This window comes from Prionailurus bengalensis, chromosome B2, assembly GCF_016509475.1.
Source record: "Prionailurus bengalensis isolate Pbe53 chromosome B2, Fcat_Pben_1.1_paternal_pri, whole genome shotgun sequence".
NCBI classification, from domain to species: Eukaryota; Metazoa; Chordata; class Mammalia; order Carnivora; family Felidae; genus Prionailurus; species Prionailurus bengalensis.
In genome coordinates, this window is record NC_057349.1 from 87,367,391 (window position 1) to 87,387,297 (window position 19,907).

General features: G+C 35.0%; 1 protein-coding gene across 1 annotated transcript in view; it reads right to left on the reverse strand.

The window, feature by feature from the left end:
- MMS22L (MMS22 like, DNA repair protein) overlaps positions 1-19,907 on the reverse strand; it is a 133,868-nt gene that overhangs the window by 78,067 nt on the left and 35,894 nt on the right. Inside the window, exons 11-14 of the mRNA XM_043591973.1 lie at positions 19,211-19,273; positions 10,879-10,998; positions 8,298-8,524; positions 5,874-6,377 (exon numbers count right to left, since the gene is read on the reverse strand). Coding sequence (XP_043447908.1) covers positions 5,874-6,377; positions 8,298-8,524; positions 10,879-10,998; positions 19,211-19,273 — 914 coding nt within the window. The remainder of the gene's footprint in view (positions 1-5,873; positions 6,378-8,297; positions 8,525-10,878; positions 10,999-19,210; positions 19,274-19,907) is intronic.

Here is a 19,907-nt window from a genome sequence, read left to right on the forward strand (position 1 = left end):
TACATAGAAATGATTATGGGTTCTTTTGAAAACAACAGTAATGACAATAAGAGCAATGGCTCACATGTATCGAACACTTTCTGTGCCAAAAACTTCATATTCATTATTGCATTTAATCCTCAAAACACCTAGTAAAAGTATGTGCTATTACCCTCATTGCAGAATGAATAAAGTTGAGATTTGGACACATAAGTTTTGCCTTAAAATATTTTAAAAGAATTATTTTGTACTTATGTAAGGAGAATCCATGTGTATGTAACAGATCTAGTTGCAGACTAAATGACTTAAATATTAATTCCTATGTATGAAAAATTAAGTAATCTATGTTTTAGCAAAACAGAAAAAAAGTTCACAAAACTGAGTTTTATAACTGCATGAATTTATAAAATGTATGAAAAGCTATAGTGAAAATACTTTGCAAAATTCAAGCCTAGTAAACAGTTAATATTAAGGTAAAATACTAATTCATCATATATATTAAAATCTCAGTTGAAAGATAAATAAAATATTTAATAATGGAAAAAATCATTAACTTTTTACATACTCTCAAAATATTAAGATTTATACTACTTTCCCTTGAGATGCTTATGCTTTCTCAGAAGCAACCAAAACTGGTAGATGGATCACTTTTAGTAAGCAACAAAACTATTTGATTTTTCAAATAAAAACTAGAAATATCCATGAAACACAATCATGTGCTCTCTCCCAAATTATTAGAACAATGCCAAAAACATGCATCAAATCATACATACATAAGCAGTAACCACTCATAATAATAGAAAACCCAATAACAAAAGGAGGAAAAGGCCTGCATGCTGTCAAAAGCACCCTTTCTATTTTTCCTGAAAATTCATATGCATTTTTTGGCATCCAGCAGTCCCTCAGGAGAACATTTCCTCTTGTACTTCTTCCTTCCCTACCTAGACAACCCCAATTCTCTCACAGATTAAAAAAAAAAATTCTTTAGAATAAATGATACCACACTAATAAAAGTTAAAATAACTAGAACTACTGAGCAAGAAAAACATTTGAGGGGAATAATAAACACAGTTCTATGAACGTGCATACACAACTCCCCCCCCCAACCCAAATGTCAAAATTGATACATAATACACAGATGAACTTCTAGGCTCACTGGAAAAGAAGAAAAAGGGTTTAAAAATATATGTATTCTCAAAATGTATTTTGAAGCCAGGAAAACAGAGGCTTAATCTTTTAAGGACTTGTACTCAGCACACAGAATATCAAAAAGAAACTAACCATCCCTTCTGAATTATTTCGTAGTCTCAAAATTTAACATTTGAGACAAGTTTTCAACTGCCTTTAGACCTCTTCTGCAACCAGGCTCTTGTTTAATACAAAATAGGATGTCAGTTGATCAATATCCATTTGGCTTAAATTCATAAGTCCACAACCTCCCTTAAGTGGTAGAACAAACAGGTACAAAGCCTGAAAATTTATTGTTTCTTTTTAAACTCCAAATGATATTTGCAGATGCCAAAAGGCATTTTGAAATCACTCACCCTTACTTCAGTAAAAATGAAAAAGGGGGATGGGAGGAGGGAGAATCTCATGAGGCCTTGTATGTCAAGTTTTTGCCCAGAGCTAATTTTCATAGCTGTGTTATAAAACCCTGAAAATGGAGGTTTATAATGGAAATGCTGACAGACCCTTAACTATAGCAGCATGAATGGATATAATTAAAGAAAAGCTTTTGGCTACACCTAACTCCACAAATGAAAGCTGCCATTTTTATATTAACCTCAAATAACAGCAAGTGAGAACCAGAAATGGGATTCCAGAAAGGTAATGTGAAATGTTAAAGATGACTGCTAAAAACTGCTTGACATTCGAAGTTTTAAACATGGAGGCATTTAGTTAACATAACCAAGTCAGTATTTTCATAATGCTACTTAATCAGCAATAAAGAATGCTCTGGTGAGCCATCAGCTCCAGTTAGCAGAAAGTGGCATATGAAGTTATTATTTCTTAACAGCCTAGAGGGAGCCGCTTCTCCCTTTAATCAGTGATCTTCGTTCCTTCCTACCTATAATTTCTCTGTCATACAGTTATAAAACTATTACCCAGTTCAACATACACACTCACACATCCTGCACACACATTTATGCAAGGACTGGTACCTTATTCCCACCTGAATTTGAAAACAGAAGAGATTGCTAAGGTAAAGTATTTCATTCTTTTTCTTGTCAGGGATGCAGCCAGGAATAAATATCATCAATCTATGTAACCCATCTTCCTTATCTAAACCAAAATTCAAAGAATTTAGCTCTGTTCTTAAAAGGGGGGCAGGGAGCCTATGCTTTAGTTTTTATCAACTGTCAAAACATTTTTGAGCCTTTTAATAATATTAAAAGTAATACTAATATTATAGCATACCTAGGAGGCTCCTATGAAAAGATCCTCAGAGAAGTTCCAGATTTTGGATTAAGAAAGTAGGAACAAACACATCTCTATGATCAAATATCTAAAGGACTTTTTCTTGTGTTTCCCCTCTCTGCCTCCCTTTCTTCTTTCTTTTTAAGTTAACAATCCTGAATGATCTCTGGGGTTCTTTCCCCAAAGATCCGAAACTAAAAGCCTGTCCATCTTCAGGGTATCTGCCTTGGAAGCTCTAAAACTGATGAAATAAAACAAAACCATCCAAGTCACAGTCCCTCTTATTATATACTTTAATCAGTCTCACTGAAGAACTGTGTGCAAATTACAATGCAAGCTTCAGAAAATTAAAAGATGGTAGTACCTACATGATGACAGCTTTAATGAAGATTCCCCACACTACTGCACTTTTTTTTTTAATATTTATTTTGAGAGAAAATGTGAGTGGGGGAGGGGCAAAGAGAGAGGGAGGGAGAGAATCTCAACCAGGCTCTGCACTGTCAGCATAGGACCCAATCCTACAAATTGTAAGATCATGACCTGAACCGAAATCAAGAATCAGACACTGAACTGACTGAGCCGCCCAGGAGCTGCATGCTCCACTCACTGTTACTCAAACACATTGACCTCATTCTTCTCTCTGCTAAAAATGTTCTACAATTATGGCAATGGAAGTGATATATGATTACACAGTCACTTACAGCAACTGTTTTTAATCATAGTTGAGCATTATAAAACAAAACTAAAAGTAGGTATGTGTGCAAGGAATTAAATGTTATCAACATAAATATATTTGTGTCTTTTTCATAGGTTAGTCCTACAGATCAACGGCCTTGGTTTAGATGATAGCAGACTACAAAGCCAAAGGAGATCTAGTTAAAAGAAACTTATAAATGTACACTTGCTTTCACCTTATATAATCAATAATCTTCAACATGCACCCTTGATTCCTACCTTTGTACTTGACTAGTAATGCCCATGATTACCAGAGATGCATTACAGTTTATAAGATACTTGCAAGCAGAATTTTTCCAACATTTTGAAATAGTTTTGGCTTTAATACTAAAGGATTTTTACTAAATTGAATTTAAAGAGCAAAAATTTGTTTTTATTTTAAGAAATGAAATTTAGATGGAATAATGTTGATAATAAATCAAAGATAAATTACTGCAAATAGGGGCGTCTGGGTGGCTCAGTCTGTTAGGTGTCTGACTTCAGCTCAGGTCATGTTCTCATGGTTCGTGGTTCGAGTCCCACATCAGGCTCTGTGCTGACAGCTCAGAGCCTGGGCCTGCTTCAGATTCTGTGTCTCCCTCTCTCTGGCCCTCCCCCACTCACACTCTGTCTCACTCTCTCAAAAATAAATAAACATTAAGAAAAATTTTTAATTACTGCAAATAAAACATGATTTACTTGTCTCCACACCTCTTTGTGATCATTTTTTCCATCTGATGACTCATTTAAAAAATACGTAACTTGTAAAAACATAAAAACAAACTGAACAAAAAGCACTATCCCCCTTTTTTTTAGTAGCAAAAATAACAGCTAAAAGCACTCATAAATATATATGAATACGTAACACTTTAAGGTTTACAGTTTGTAAATCATTTAACTGCTTATGATTTATAAATATATATATAATGGTTTGGTTAGTTTCAGTTTAGTTATTTGTAAACTTTAACAACGGTAATGTAAGAAGGTAGCTGTGATTGGTTAGAGTCTGAGTGGTGATACTGAAACCTATTTTAGTAAGTCACAAAAAGTCCATGTTTCCATTTCTTCATCTATAAACAGGCAGGACAAGGTTGGCAAAGAAATAAATGAGTACAGTATTTGTATACTGTATGTCTTTCAAGAATACAACAATTATTTTTGTGTTTCTAATTATCATTTTTAAAGAATAACCAAAAAAGTCCTAGGTAGGAGCTTAAAGACAAAAAGAAGTTAGTGAACAAAAAAGAAATAAAGAAGAAATTTCTTACTTTCTTACTTTTATTTACATTTTTATTTTTCAACGTTTTTTTTTTTTTTTTTTTTGGGTCAGAGAGAGACAGAGCATGAATGGGGGAGGGGCAGAGAGAGAGGGAGACAGAATCGGAAACAGGCTCCAGGCTCGGAGCTATCAGCCCAGAGCCTGACGCGGGGCTCGAACTCACGGACCGCGAGATCGTGACCTGAAGTCGGACGCTTAACCGACTGCGCCACCCAGGCGCCCCTATTTACATTTTTAAAGCCTCTCCAACTTTTGAAATTAGTCCCATTCTCCTATTACCAAGTTTCCATTAACATTTTTACAAACTTCTGCATCTAATTTCTTATCTGAGAATGCATATTTTCTAAATATACTCCATATGCTAATCTAAAAATGAGAAAGGAGGCTTTCTCATATACTATTAGGGAGTGTAAAAGTTGGCACAAGTTTTTTTTTGTTTTTTTTTTGGGGGGGGGTAGAAAATCTGGTATCATCTATCTACATTTAAATGCGCATAGACCAATTCATTTTTAGAAATTAATCTATTCTTCCACAAATACACAGAGAAGGCACATATAAAGATGTTAAATAAAACTTTAAAATAACAAAGTGGTAAACAATACAAATTGACATTACTATGGTATTCGTTAAACAAAGTTTGGTACAACCATATAATGAAACACTAAGTAGCCATTAAAAAGAATTAGATGGGTATCCATCTACTAACATGGAAAGCTGCCAAAGAAATATTAAGTGAAAGGCGAAAGATTTATTCGATCTGAAGAAAAAAAAAAAGAAAAGTGAAAAAAGGCAGGTGCAGAACAAAGATCATCTGTTTTGTGTTTTTAGCCTATAAATGAGAAGAAAAAAATCTGGAAGATTCTATGAGAAACGATTTTACTTCTGTGGAGTAAAACGAAAGCAGTATTTAAGTGGATCTGAAAACATTGTTTTATATGGGTGATTGGTGTTATCAACAGAAAAATCTTATTTTAATCTCAGAATAAATTGTTTTACCTGGAAATATTTCATGCAGTTGAGGTTAGAACTCTGCAGCAAAATAATTTAAAGAAGCTTACCTTTTTTTTTTAATGGTACAGGGTGGTCAAACTCTTCTTAAGGGCACAAAATGCAAATGTTTCAGTAGAAGCCACCTTAGATTTGAGCTCATGATCTTGTTTAGACTATCTGAAACACTCCTTTGGATAATACTATTCCTTTAGCAAAGGTAAAAAGGGAAGGAGGGGCAAAGAAGCAGTTCGGGGACTGCACCAGAGCTGCTCGGAGTTTAGTTTTATGTGTTAGCACATAAACTTTCTTTTTAAAGAATTACTGTTCAAAGTAACAGTTTGGAAACTACTTATGCCAACATAGCAGTAAAACCAACTCTTCTCTCTCCATTTGGATTTCATGAGTGTATCGAAAGGAAAATTTTAATATAGAATCAACATAGGTGATGACATAAAATAAATCAATAAATTAGAGTATTTACTGGAAAACGTACCTGATTCTGGCCAGAACAGCTTGTAGAAAGCTCAACACGATCCTAAGTTCAGATTCTTGACAAGCTCGCAGAAGCATACTGAATCCATCATTAAGCAGTTTTTCATGGGAAGGATGCAAGCAATGGCTAGTCTCAAACACTTCTTGAACACCATCAATATAGATGGAAAGAAGGGTCCAGAGAGTCTGTCTTTGTCCCATTTCATCATTCTTAGATACCAAGAATTCTTTTGCTTTCTCTCGAAAAGCACCTGAAAATTTCTCAGCCAAAACACCAATGTCCAGATTTTTCTGGATATACATCAAGAGGAAGGCCACTTGACCCTTCCAAATGAGAGGAGATGTTATAAAGGAAGGCTTGAGGAAATTCAGGAGGCCTAACACATGACCTGCTACATCTTCCACTTCTGCAACAGCTGCTAAGAGTAGAAAAAGGATGAAAAAGTTCTGAAGACCAACTTCAGTTAGTTCTTCCATTCTTTTTTGATGGAATTTAGAATATATTCTGCAAAACAAAACAAAAAAAAATTACCTTAAAAATTTTCAAATAACAGCTTTTAAAATAACCTTTTAAAATAACAGCTCACTCAATACTCATGACAATCTCATTACTGTAAATTTAGCTAATTCTTCATTATAATGTTGCCATTGTCACTTTTTCTACTTTGAAAATACTCACAGAATACTCATACCTTCAAATTTCTCAGTGAAGCAGCAATCATCTATGAGTGAATTAAAAGGATTCAGTGGTCTTCCCCAAAGGACCGTATAAATTCTTTTCATATAGTACATGGCTTTTCCTGTTATTTTAGTACTCTTAATCACCTTTCTTTTTTAATTTTTATTGACAAATAAGAAAGAATATATATCCCCTTTTTTAAAAGTTTATTTATTTTGGGAGAGGGAGAGGGAGAGGGAGAGGGAGAGGGAGAGGGAGAGGGAGAGGGAAGGGAGTGAGGGAGGGAGGGAGTGAGGGACGGAGGGAGAGAGAAAATCCCAGGCAGGCTCCATACTATGAATGTACTGCCTGACACGGGCTCAAATCTACGAACCATGAGATCATGACCTGAGCTGAAACCAAGAGATGGACACGTAACTGACTGAGCCACCCAGACACCCCAAATATATACTCCTTTAAGTACAATTTGATGTGCTTTAAAGAAATCTTAATGGGGCAATTTTAAAACAATTTTCATTAAACTCTTTCTCCCTGTACCCCTCACAAAGACCTGCTCTTGCCAGAATTATACCTAAGACAATTCAACGTGCTGGAAAAATTATTTTTACTTATTGATAAAGTAAAATGGTTAGTGTTTAAATGTGCAAGACTCCCCATTTAAAAATCTCTTGTGTTATTATAATTTACTAGTCGAAGTAAAGGATTACTTCATCAATTAAGGGATTAGGACAGGAACAATAGAACTGTTACTGAATAAATTCCAAATATTTGTTTTAAATAAAAGTTCTGAGTATTATGTTTTCCATAAAATGATTTAAGATTCAAAGATAAACTGGCAAACAGAAAAAAAAAAAACTACTGTTTGACCCACGTAATTTTTGGAGGTTTAACAAAGAAGTTACCATTAAAAAAAAAAAGTATACACTAAAAAAATTCTACTGTATCACCATCATCTTGCAAGTCACATGTGGGAATCAAACAGGAATTTCATTTAGTGGTTCCTGACAAATCCCTACCTAGAACATGAAGGAATTCTTACTCTGCAAGAGCTCCCATTATATAAGCTGAGCAAGTGGTGGGGGCAGTATATTTTACAAAGAGGGCTAGAAAAAGGGCTAACCGATAAAGAAAGTAGATTAAGGGAAGACAATAAAAATTCATATCTATTTAACAAGCAAAATTCTCAAAAACAAAAACCAGATAAATATGACCGAAAGTTTATTTTACCACACCAGAAATGAAAACTGGGCATTCTTCTCAAATGAGAACATTTGAGTTATTTGGTTCTATCTTCTGGTTAGTTTTCATTCAAGGAAGCAGGACTAATGGGACTGAATTCAAAGAATGCAGAGTTTTACAGACTGACTCTATTACCTGCCAGTGTATGATTTGGAAAGGTTTTCTATTTCTGTAATTTTGAATAAAATTTATGCACTGAATTATATAATAACATTACAATTAAATTTTGGCAAAAGAAACAACAGTTCTCTAATATATTTAATATATGGAATTTCAATCTTTAGGACAGATGAGATAAACCAAAATTCTCCCCAAGTTCTAGATACTAGGTTTGTTCCTTACTATAGTAAATTGGCAGGATCAAAAGGCTGCATGTTTTGTTGTCCTGTATACACTAGGGAATACATTTGAAATGTATAAGCCATAAAGACTTCTAAGCACAAGTTAACTTAAAAAATACAAACACTTCTTCAGAGTTAACGTTCATGACAAATATATGGCACATACCTTCCTTTGACTTGTTTCCAAGGATGAGGGCCATTGTTCTTCATTGCTTTCTTAACAACTTTTGCCAAAATGCAAAGGAAAATGGTGTAACTACTGCTGGATTTATACAGGCCATTATCTTGTTTATCACAACAGCAAGTCTTCACCATTTCTAGCATAGACAAGGGTGACTTAATAATATGTGTAAGGCCTTTCAAAGGAAGCCAAGAGATGCTAAAAGAACTATTCTAAAAGAAAAAAAGAAAAAAAGAATAGAATATAAGTATTAAATCCAAGTAAACAAAAATGGAAATCCCAATTAGCTCACTAAAAGTTTGACTTGCCTTGATCACATAAATTACAAACAGTACTAAACATCCTGCCAAAATAAAAATTCCACAAAAGCAGAGACACCAAGGGCTGTTCAAATTCCTAAAACATCTCCAATATGTCTTTTTAACAGTTGGTCTGTCCAAATTAGGAAACATACAAGATCCATCCATTGCATTTGGTTGCTTTGCTTCTTTAATCTCTTATGTAAGTTTCCCAGAGTTTATGTCATACCATTTATTTTTGTATTAGGTCATTTATTGTGTAGAATTTTCTCCAATCTGGATTTAGCTGCTAGTATCTCCCTAGTGTCATGTAATGTACTCTTTTATCCCCTATTTGTTCTGAAAATCGGTAGCTGTATCTAGAGGATTGATCAGATTCATGCAGGTTGAGTTTTTTGATAAGAATATTCCATTGGTAGTACTGGGCACTTCATGTTGCAATTAGGAAAAGAGACACATTAAATTGTGTCATTCCTTTTGTGATGTTAAGATTAAGGGTCTTATCAACCTGATCTGTTAATCTGAGTGATCCCCAAGATTCTCACTGAACAATTTTAGCAGCCAATAATGATCACTGCCCAGAAGCCTTACTTCATCAGATGTACAAAATAGTGATTTTCTAATTCTATCATTACTTCTTAATTAGCTTATTAGAAATTTGGTTATTCTTAAATATAGTTTATATTCTCATTTATAGTTTTCAGAATAATGAGGGTTTGGTTTTTTTTAATTAATGTTTATTTATTCTTGAGAGAGAGAGAGAGAGCGCGCGCAAGTGAGTGCATAAGTGGGGGAGGGGCAGAGAGGGAGAGAGACACAGAATCCAAAGCAGGCTTCAGGCTCTGAGCTGTCAGCACAGAGCCCGATGCAGGGCTCAAACTGGCAAGCTGTGAGATCATGACCTGAGCCGAAGGCAGATGCTTAACCAACTGAGCCACCCAGGCGCCCCTGTATTTGATAAGTTTCAATCCACAGCAATCATTATTCTTTCTTATGCTCAAATTTACCCAGCATTGGAGCAATGGGACCTCCTTTTGACATGACTCCATCTTACTTTGGTATTTCCTAGCTTTCAGATATGACAAGACACTGTGGACTCATACAGATGTTGTCTCAGAACTAGAATGGGTCATTTTTCCAATCAGCCTGAAATTATGCTTCAGAGAAAGGTGTTTTTCTTATTTTTAATAAGCTCCATTATGTATAAACCCAAACTAGTAATTTACTTGTAAACCTCCCATTTCCATTTTCTATCTCGTTTGAAGGGTTCACTATTTACTCAGGAACTCAAATACTCCAAATCTTCTCTTTTTTCCACACATAACAGGTAACTAAATCCTATAAACCTACCTTTATAATTTTTATTTTTCAAACATACCCTCTCCTTTCTAAATCCATTGCCCCTATTTTACTCACTCAATGCATTATTAGCATTTATTATTACATTGGACTATTAATATAACACGCAATTTATTTATAGCATTTTCAGAAAACTCTCTCACACACGTACCCAATATGTCACATCCTTGGTTTTCTATGTCTCTGGAATAAATCATAACTCAACCTGCACATTATCTTCAACCCTACATAATCTAGTCACTGACTACCCTATGTTCCTTATCTGTTTCTTCCCATAGTCATATCAGACCTATCCAAAACTATTTAACACGGTAGGAAAAGACCAAGTTTTTTATGTGTTCATACATTTGTTCATTATGTTCCTTTCACCTGAACACTCCATTTCTTCTATGCCTGGAAAATTCTACTCATTCTCCAGTTAAAAAATTACAACCTCATAAAGCCTTCCACAAGTCTATACACTGGGTCAGATACTCTGTCCTTGGACATTCCACAGTACTGTAACTTCTTCCCCACAATGTCCACTAACCTATAAGCAACTCAGATGCCAAGACTATGTCTTATTCAGGATAGCATTAACTGTTCAATGTGTTGCTAGTAATCAGTAATTGTTAGAAAACATTTATAAATGAGGATTAAAAAGAAATATCTTTTGGTGCAATTTTGGTTCCTTTGCTTACTCTCACTCTTTAGAGAAAAGAGACAAAATGTTCCATTCCCTTATGTCAATGCTCTATAAACAATGCTTATGAAAGGTAAAACAATATTTTTGAGCTACTCTAATCTACTTGGAAAAATATTTTTTTAAAAAAAATCTGTAACTTTTCATAATTAAACCATAAAAATATTCCTCAAATATGTACAAATTCTTCAAATTCCTGGAACACATTCATATTTTATTTACTCACCAGGTTCTTACTATAATATTCCCATAGAATGGTGACAATTACAATGTTTGGCTCCCAGAAATCACAAAGCGTCAAACAACAGTGCAGATGCATTCGTAATTGTTCTTCTGGTATACCATCCTAAAAAATAAAATGAAATTGTGGGAAAGTAAATGGGCTCTGGTAACATGAATATTATTGCTTGATACTCACTGGATAACCTGCTTTTATTTATTTATTTATCTATTTATTTATTTATTTTTTACTGTTTATTTTTGAGAGAGAGACAGAGCATGAGTGGCAGAGGGGCAGAGAGAGAGGGAGACAGATTCTGAAGGAGGCTCCAGGATCTGAGCTGTCAGCACAGAGTCTAATGAGGGGCTTGAACCCACAAACAGTGAGATCATGACCTGAGCAGAAGTCAGACACTCAACTGACTGAGCTACCCACGCACCCCTGGATAACCTGCTTTTAAAAAGAATATGAATACATATCACCAAATCATACCCACTCTCATCTTCAGACCAGAGGTCTAAATCAGGATAGGCTATACTTCTAAAAATTTGCTTTATGTATTCAGATAATAGAAATTACATAACTCAAAGTGACTTTTAACACAATTATTTAAAAATTAAAGGTGTTTGTGATGGAGTGATTACAATAAGGGGGTATATATAATCTGAATTGCTTAAGGAGGAAAGTTTGGACATGGAGGAAGACAGAAAATGGAAAAGATCCAATAGTGGTGAGCAGAATGAAAATGAAAAGAAAAATGAAAAAATGTAAAGCATAACCCTGGAAAATGGGTGAAATAAGTAAAAGAATCTCTGCTTAGATGTGAGGATATTAAGAAACTTACAGGACAGGGTGATTACATGCATTACTGTTGGGGTTGCTAATAAAAGTAACATATAGGTATAAAAAAAAGTGATCTTAGTGCTAAAACATTCAAAGAATAAAGGGAACCAAACATGAGCAGATTTTTTTGGTAAGGCATTAACTCTTAATTAGTAATCCTTTAGAATACACTCAAGCTTCAAGTCCTCCAGGAAACTTACTAACTTCCAGACTAACAGTGACCCTTTATGCTCCACAACCTCCTATGCACACCTGCATCATAGCACTTACCTTCTTAAATTTACGTTTGTCTGCTTTCAAGTGTGTGTGAACTCTCTGAGAATTAGGATAATTTCCCCTGGGTCTAGCACACTGCCTGGTTTGCCAAACAAACTCCATAAATATTTCATGAATAAAACTGAGATCTAGGTTCTTGTGCCTCTTTTTACCAAGTAGCTGTATGGCTTAGGGAAAGATACTTAGCTTCTCTAATAGACAACTAAGCTCATTTAAACAAAGAAGGGAATTTTCTGTCCATCATTAATATTCTTTTGATTTTATTATGAAAATATTAAGCAAGACCTAGGCTCATTCCTGTGGCATACTACTCATATAAATTAAAGCATACTAAATTCAATATACTTCAAGGATTTATGACTCCAAAACCAATTATAAATACCATTCTATGCCTCTTTCCAAAACAGAAGGGAAAAGAAATGAACATTTATTTTTTTTTAATTTTTTTTTTCAACGTTTTTTATTTATTTTGGGGACAGAGAGAGACAGAGCATGAACGGGGGAGGGGCAGAGAGAGAGGGAGACACAGAATCGTAAACAGGCTCCAGGCTCTGAGCCATCAGCCCAGAGCCTGACGCGGGGCTCGAACTCACGGACCACGAGATCGTGACTTGGCTGAAGTCGGACACTTAACCGACGGCGCCACCCAGGCGCCCCAAGAAATGAACATTTAATGCACACTGGATTTGATCAAGATTGCTCTTGGTGACCAGACCAAGATTTGAATAAAATTTGTGAGGCCAGAACCCATGTTCTTTACACTGTGCCCAACCAAGAAGAAATTAAATATGGTGTATTCTGAGAGATTTTTTTTTAATTTTTTTTAAAAGAATGGAGATAAATTTCCCTTCTTTTCCCTGCTAGTGGTTACAGATTATAATGAAAAAGAAAATACCATTTTCTCCAGTTTTGGCAGGATTGGGTAATCAGTCAGTTGAGTAGGACTTAAAAATTTTGTTTAGCTTATAATTAATTACAGCTAGTATTTATTATAAAATACATTTTCATTTCCTGTATATTCATTTGTTTTGAGCTATTTACCCTTAGTTTAAAAAATTTTTTTTTAATGTTTACTTATTTTTGAGAGAAACAAGAGATGAGGGAGGGGCAGAGAGAGAGGCAGACAGATTCTGAAGCAGGCTCCAGGCTCTGAGGTGTCAGCACAGAACCCAACACAGGGTCGAACCCACGGATCATGATTTCATGACCTGAAGTCGGATATTTAACAGGATGCTTAACCTGAGCCACCCGGGCACTCCTCCCTTAGTTTTTTCTTAAAAATTCCCTTCAAAAATGTGTGTGTGCACATCAGCTGAATTAAGAAGAAAGGATGTGCCTAACTTCAAGTCCAGATAATCAAAGAGATATAAATACAAAACAGGAGAAAAGAAGCAAAGAGATATCTTAGCTCAAATTCATAACGAGAAAACAGAAGATGAAATACAGTGAAGAGTACTGGAAAACTCCTGTGTATATTAATTTCTTCCTACCTTACATTTTCCATCACACACTTACTGGAAAGGAAAAAAAAAAGAAAACACAAACAAAAATATGGAAATTTGAGATGCTTCCCACAAGTATCATCAAAATAGATCTAGAAACCAAAAATGATTAAACACATAGCAGCAAAAAAGTTTTAAAATAGAAATAATGGCAAAAATAGTTTTATTCAGAATCCAACCAAGTCAAATGCTTTGAGAGAGCACACTGTGAGTAAAACATGTAACAAGACTCAAATCCCAGCTTTGACACTTCTTAGTTACCTATATGAACATGGACAAACTCCTTAACCCTATCAGGCCCTGCCATAAACATTAAGTGGAAGAATGTACATTAAGTGCTAAGTACAGTGCTTGTATAGGGATGGCTGTCACTGTGTTGTCTGCAAGAGAGATATATTTTTTTAGGCCAAACTATGATCAAAAAATAAATGCAACAGGATCTCAGTATCATACCTTATGCTGATATACTTCATTTCTGTGAATGCTAAGGTCGAACCCTACCTAAACAAAGAGGTTTGAATAATTACATCTAAATCCATGCCCTCTGAATAAAGAGTTTTAAACAAACCAGGTCTTTGGGCCTCTTTTCTACACAGGCTTACACCTGCCTGTTTGAATCCCAGAGGCTATGCTACTCAGCTTCTGCATTTTTCACAAGACCTATGGATGCTCTGTAAGTCTCTTCTCTGTTGTGTGAGTATGTATAAACTATTCAATGAGAAGGCTACCCCAGAATATTCCATAGTGTCTGCTTTTGATCTCCTGATTCCATAGTGCCTGCTTTAGTCCTTTTATTTTTTATAACTTTTTTTTTTAACTTTATGTATTATTTTTGAGATAGAACACACAAGACGGGGAAGGCGGGGGAGGGAGAGAGGGAGGGAGGGAGGGAGAGAGGGAGGGAGGGAGGGAGGGAGAGAGAGAGAGAGAGAGAGAGAGAGAGAGAGAGAGAAGGAGATGCAAGTGCGCACGCGCGTGCACATACACACACAGAATCTGAAGCAAACTCCAGGCTCTGAGCTGTCAGGACAGAGCCCAATGCGGGGCTTGAACCCACAAACCAGGAGATCATGACATGAGCCGAAGTTGGAAGCTCAACCGACGGAACCACCCAGGTGCCCCTCTGCTTTAGTCCTTTTATAAAGAATGTCTTCCCATCTTTATTTTGAAATATCAAATTTAGGCATCTTAAATTTGGGTATATACCATACATGATATTCTTCTACTGAATTAAAAATGAAAACAATTATCTTTTATAGCCAGCATACATGAAAAGATGCTCAATATCACTGATCATTAGGGAAATGCAAATCAGAACTACAATGAAGTATCACCTCACACCTGTCAGAATGGCTAAAACCAACAACACAAGCAACAATAAGTGTTGGTGAGGATATAGAGTAAAAGGAACCCTCTTACACCATTGGTGGGAATGTAATCTGGTGCAGCCACTCTGTAAAACAGTATGGAGGCTCCTTAAAAATTTAAATACAGAATCACCATATGATCTAGTAACTGAGCTACTCGGTATTTACCCAAAGAATATGAAAATACTTATTTGAAAGGATATATGCAGCCTTATGTTTGTAGCAGCATTATTTACAATAGCCAAATTACATACACAGTCCAAGTGTCCATCGATAGATGAATAAAGATACACACACACACACTGGAATACTACTCAGCCACAAGAAAAGAATGAAATCTTGCTATTTGCAATACATGGATGGAGCTAGAGAGTATAATTACAAGCAAAATAAGCCAGTCAGAGAGAGAGAGAAATACCATAGGATTTCACTCATATATGAAATTTAAAAAACAGAACAAACAAGGAGAAAAAAAAAGACAAGCCAAAAACCAGACTTTAACTATAGAGACCAAATAGTTGGTTACCAGAGGGCAGGTGAATGGGTGGATGGTAAAATAGGTAAAGGGGATTACAAGTACACTTACCATGATGAGCTTATCAGTAATATATGGAATTGGTGAATCACTATATTGTACATCTGAAACTAATATAACACTATTTTAACTATACTGGAATTTAAAAAAAAAATTTACTCTTGGGGCACTTGGGTGGCTCAGTCAGTTAAGCACCCGACTCTTGGCTTTGGTTTGGGTCATGATCTCATGGTTCATGAGTTCCAGCCCCGTGTCAGGCTCCAAGCTGGCAGTGTGGAGCCTGCTTGGGATTCTCTCTCTGTGCCTCTCTCTCTCTCCCTCTCTCAAAATAAGCAAACGTTTAAAAAAAAAAAAAAATTACTCTTAGTTTTTTTTTTTTTTAATAAAAATGGCAATTTAACAATTGAGGGCTCATTTTTTAACGAATAACCTAACTAGAAGAAGTCATCAGAAGAATAAAATTTATTTGCAACCTAAATAATAACTATTAGTCTGCCTGCGTGATTCAATGTATTTTTAGGATTAAAGAAAGTTGAAATTCAATATCCCAGTCAAGATCCTTCTGTCCAAGAAACATAATGATTTTGAATTAGTTACTAGGGGGCGCCTGGGTGTTTCACTCAATTAAGTGTCCAACTTTGGCTCAGGTCATGATCTCGCGGTTTGTGAGTTCAGCCCCGCACTGGGCTCTGTGCTGACAGCTCAGAGCCTAGAGCCTGCTTCAGATTCTGTGTATGTCTCTCTCTCTCTTCCCCTCCCCTGCTCGTACTCTGTCTCTGTCTCTCTTACAAATAAACATTAAAAAAATTACAAATAAATGAATAGAAATAAATTAACTATTAGAAGATTACTGCCCCATATAAGTGAGATCTAATTACATTCTGAGTTGTTTTTAGCCTTGGACTCTTCAGGTTCCTTAGCAAATAAAAATATTAGACTTGTTTTGGATATCTTTTTATACCCTTCAAGAAACTTTAGTAGATGGGGCGCCTGGGTGGCGCCGTCGGTTAAGCGTCCGACTTCAGCCAGGTCACGATCTCGCAGTCCGTGAGTTCGAGCCCCGCGTCGGGCTCTGGGCTGATGGCTCAGAGCCTGGAGCCTGTTTCCGATTCTGTGTCTCCCTCTCTCTCTGCCCCTCCCCCGTTCATGCTCTGTCTCTCTCTGTCCCAAAAATAAATAAACGTTGAAAAAAAAAAAATTAAAAAAAAAAAAAAAAAGAAACTTTAGTAGAAAATTGTCTCTAGGATGTCAAAAATTGAGGCTTTAAAAAACAGGTAGTATAAAACTCAAAATCTTCCTCTTCATTTGAATACAATAATGCCGTTTTAAAGGTAGAACAAATGTTTACTGTCAGCATACACAAATATTAAATAGTACTGCCTCCAAAAAATGGTTAAGGTAAATACTTAACTACTCAATCATACCAACAGAAGCAAAGTTAAACAATAAATGTTCTCTTTACCTATAAAGCTCAATGTCTGTTTCTAGAAAATCCTTTCTGGCTAGAAAAAGATTTGGAACATTATTTGCTTAATTACAACTACAGTGGCATGCCTACGGATTATATTTGACGACTGCTCTACACGAGGAATGTATGTTTTTTAAATACTGCAAATGGACTCTTTCACTGTTGGAGATAAAGTCAAAGCACACGGGCATGGGCAGATTTTAATTTACCTCAATGGGGGAAAACAGATATAATCAAACTGATAGTTCTATCTGAACATATTATTTATTTTTTATGACCACCTACTGCACCCACAAAATTGATTTCAAGAACTCCAGCAAGTAGTACTAAACTACTTATAAAATCTAATTTGATACAATCAAGGCATGACAAAATTGAAAGATCACTAGAGAAAATGGACTACTTCTTTCTAAATATTATAATGGCTTCTCTCACGGGAAAAATTACTTTGACTTTATGTTACATCTAAATTCTCAGAGAAAGTTTCTTGGAGTCACTAGACTATTTCTATTTCTAGGGTGCCTGACTTCCCACAGTTTGCCCAGGACTTCCCTGGTTTTAGCACTGATCCCAATTCTGGGAAACCACAAGCCAGGCAATTCCTGATGGGCATACTACTTACTTCCAAGAACTATGTATTTATCATCAAAATAAGTTCAGCTAACACCATTAACATACTAGCTATATTGTAAAGATATATTATGCAGTGTCAGAATAACTTTTATTACATTATGAGTAAGACACTTCAAAGTTTTTTTTTTCAAGACAATGAGTTTCCTTCATTTAAAATCAAAATTATAGTGAGTCATAAACACAAGAAAAAAAGAATTAATTTTCAAGCAACTAAAAAGGGTCTGAGGAGGGTTTTCAATCTCTTAGTCAAAAAGCAAACTTCTTAGTCAAAAAACAATGGAACAGAGATGATGATAAATTCTTTCTCCTGTTTGTCCTAGACCATTATGAGTGTACGGGTATTTATCCATATGACCCTTAGAACCTAAGAAATACTCTGTAATTTAAAACCTACCTGAATAAACCATAAATTCATACGTTAGAGCTGAAAGGAAGTTTAAGAGGTTTTAAAGCTGTGTTAAGGCATTAAGACTGGATCAATAGCTAACATAATTAACAATGACCACTTTTTAGTGATCCCCTACGTTCTTGAAGTAAAAAAAAAAATGTATATAAGACACTTTCTGAATTACTAAATCAGTATATTCTCAAAAAGAACGAAGGAGAAAGCCAATTGAAATGACACAGAAAAAAATAAAAATAAAAACTTTTATAATGGTTGAGGTTATAGTTCTTTTGTTTTTCATACAACTATGTATGCACAAGTCTTTGGAATTCTAGTCTAGAATTTTTACTCGTTAATTGGAAGACTCATATTATAAACTAAATGTACTTATTGTATACTTTACCTAAAAAAATTAAGAGTTAATATAGATAAAATGGAAAAGAAAATTTGACACTATTTATATGATTTTCAAAGATATGGCTACAAAATAAATGTGCGTGTAATCATAAGTATGAATGAGTGTGCATGTACGTACATATGATATATATATCAATCCTGTACTATATTTCTTGTTTATTCCTCTTCAAGATTTTAACAATCTTCATATCCTAACAGAAAAGTAATCTACTACCCAAATTTAAAAATATTCTTTACTAAAATTTCCCCTTAAATTCTTACATAAATAATTTATACTACAAAACTTTAGAGAACTACAATACAGTATGTTTAAAGATGTGATGAATAGCACATTTAAAACTATTTTAAAAGGAGGTCAAATCTGACCTCTGGGCCATGAAGCACCACATTAGCGGCTCTGCAGAAAGAAAAATGATAACGTAGGAAATGAGGGCTCAGAAACTAGGACCTTATCAGTTAGAGTAGGATTCGCGCCTGTAAGACAAATTGCTCAGCAAGGCAAGTCACCCTCCTGCTGTGATGAGGATACAGCCGAATTTCCAATGCCACTATCTCCCTCATCGTGTCTCTAGACCCGATACCATACAGTCAAGGAATGGCTGTACAGTTTTGAAACATCCACTACTTATCCTGAATACATTTTGTCAAAGTCACCGGCTAGGATAATTTTGTTTGTCCTTCAACTGGCAACTCAGTGTTAGAAATAAAAATCTTCAAAGGATACTCATTCATAGGAACTATCTTATGTTGCCCCTTCATTAACAAAGAATGATGATTCCACCTCAGGTTTTTAATAAGTAAACAGAGTTTGTTATTTAAATCATTTTAAGAGTTTTCTCAGTTCTTAAAAAATAAAATCTGTAACATTAGAAATTTAGCAAAGCCCACAAATTGTCTCATTTGAAAGCATACCTGAACACCGATGGACTTTTTTAGCAGTTCTTCTACAAAATTCCAATTTGATTCCATTTGTCTCTAGAAAGGGAGAATATTGCAGCAAAATTATTGCTCTTAATTATGCATTGAAATTATAGTACAGCAGGCTAGTAGTGAAGTACAAATATATTCTCTAACATCAGACATCATTACAACTTCTTTAATGTCTAAAATTACTTGGACAGAGTAACTTGACAGACTTGGTAGAAAAAAAAATTGTAACTATTCCAATCCAATATAAACCTTAACAGGACATGTTATATTAAACAATGGCACTTGTATACAATTATAACTGTTTTAACAAATATTTAAATTTTGCTGTCATATGTAATTTAAGCGGAAAAAAAAAACCTTTATGTAGTTTTTGGAGTGTTTTATGCTTTGAGTGTTTTTCCTCATTGTATACTTTACTCACCAGAGACTTTTTCATTTTATGTATAATAACATCAAGACAATCTATTCTACTAAGCAATTAACTAAACATTTTGTATAGGAAAAAAATGTACACAGTACTACCTCATTTAATCAATGGTCACTTATCTGGAAGACTCCTCACAATAAGGAAGAAAGCCGAAAAAGACTTTCACAAAGCCAAAATACTTCACAAAAGCTAGGCAATGAAAAAGGCTTTGCTTTCCAAAGGGAAAGCCTGGAGGAGCGCTCAGTTCTTAAA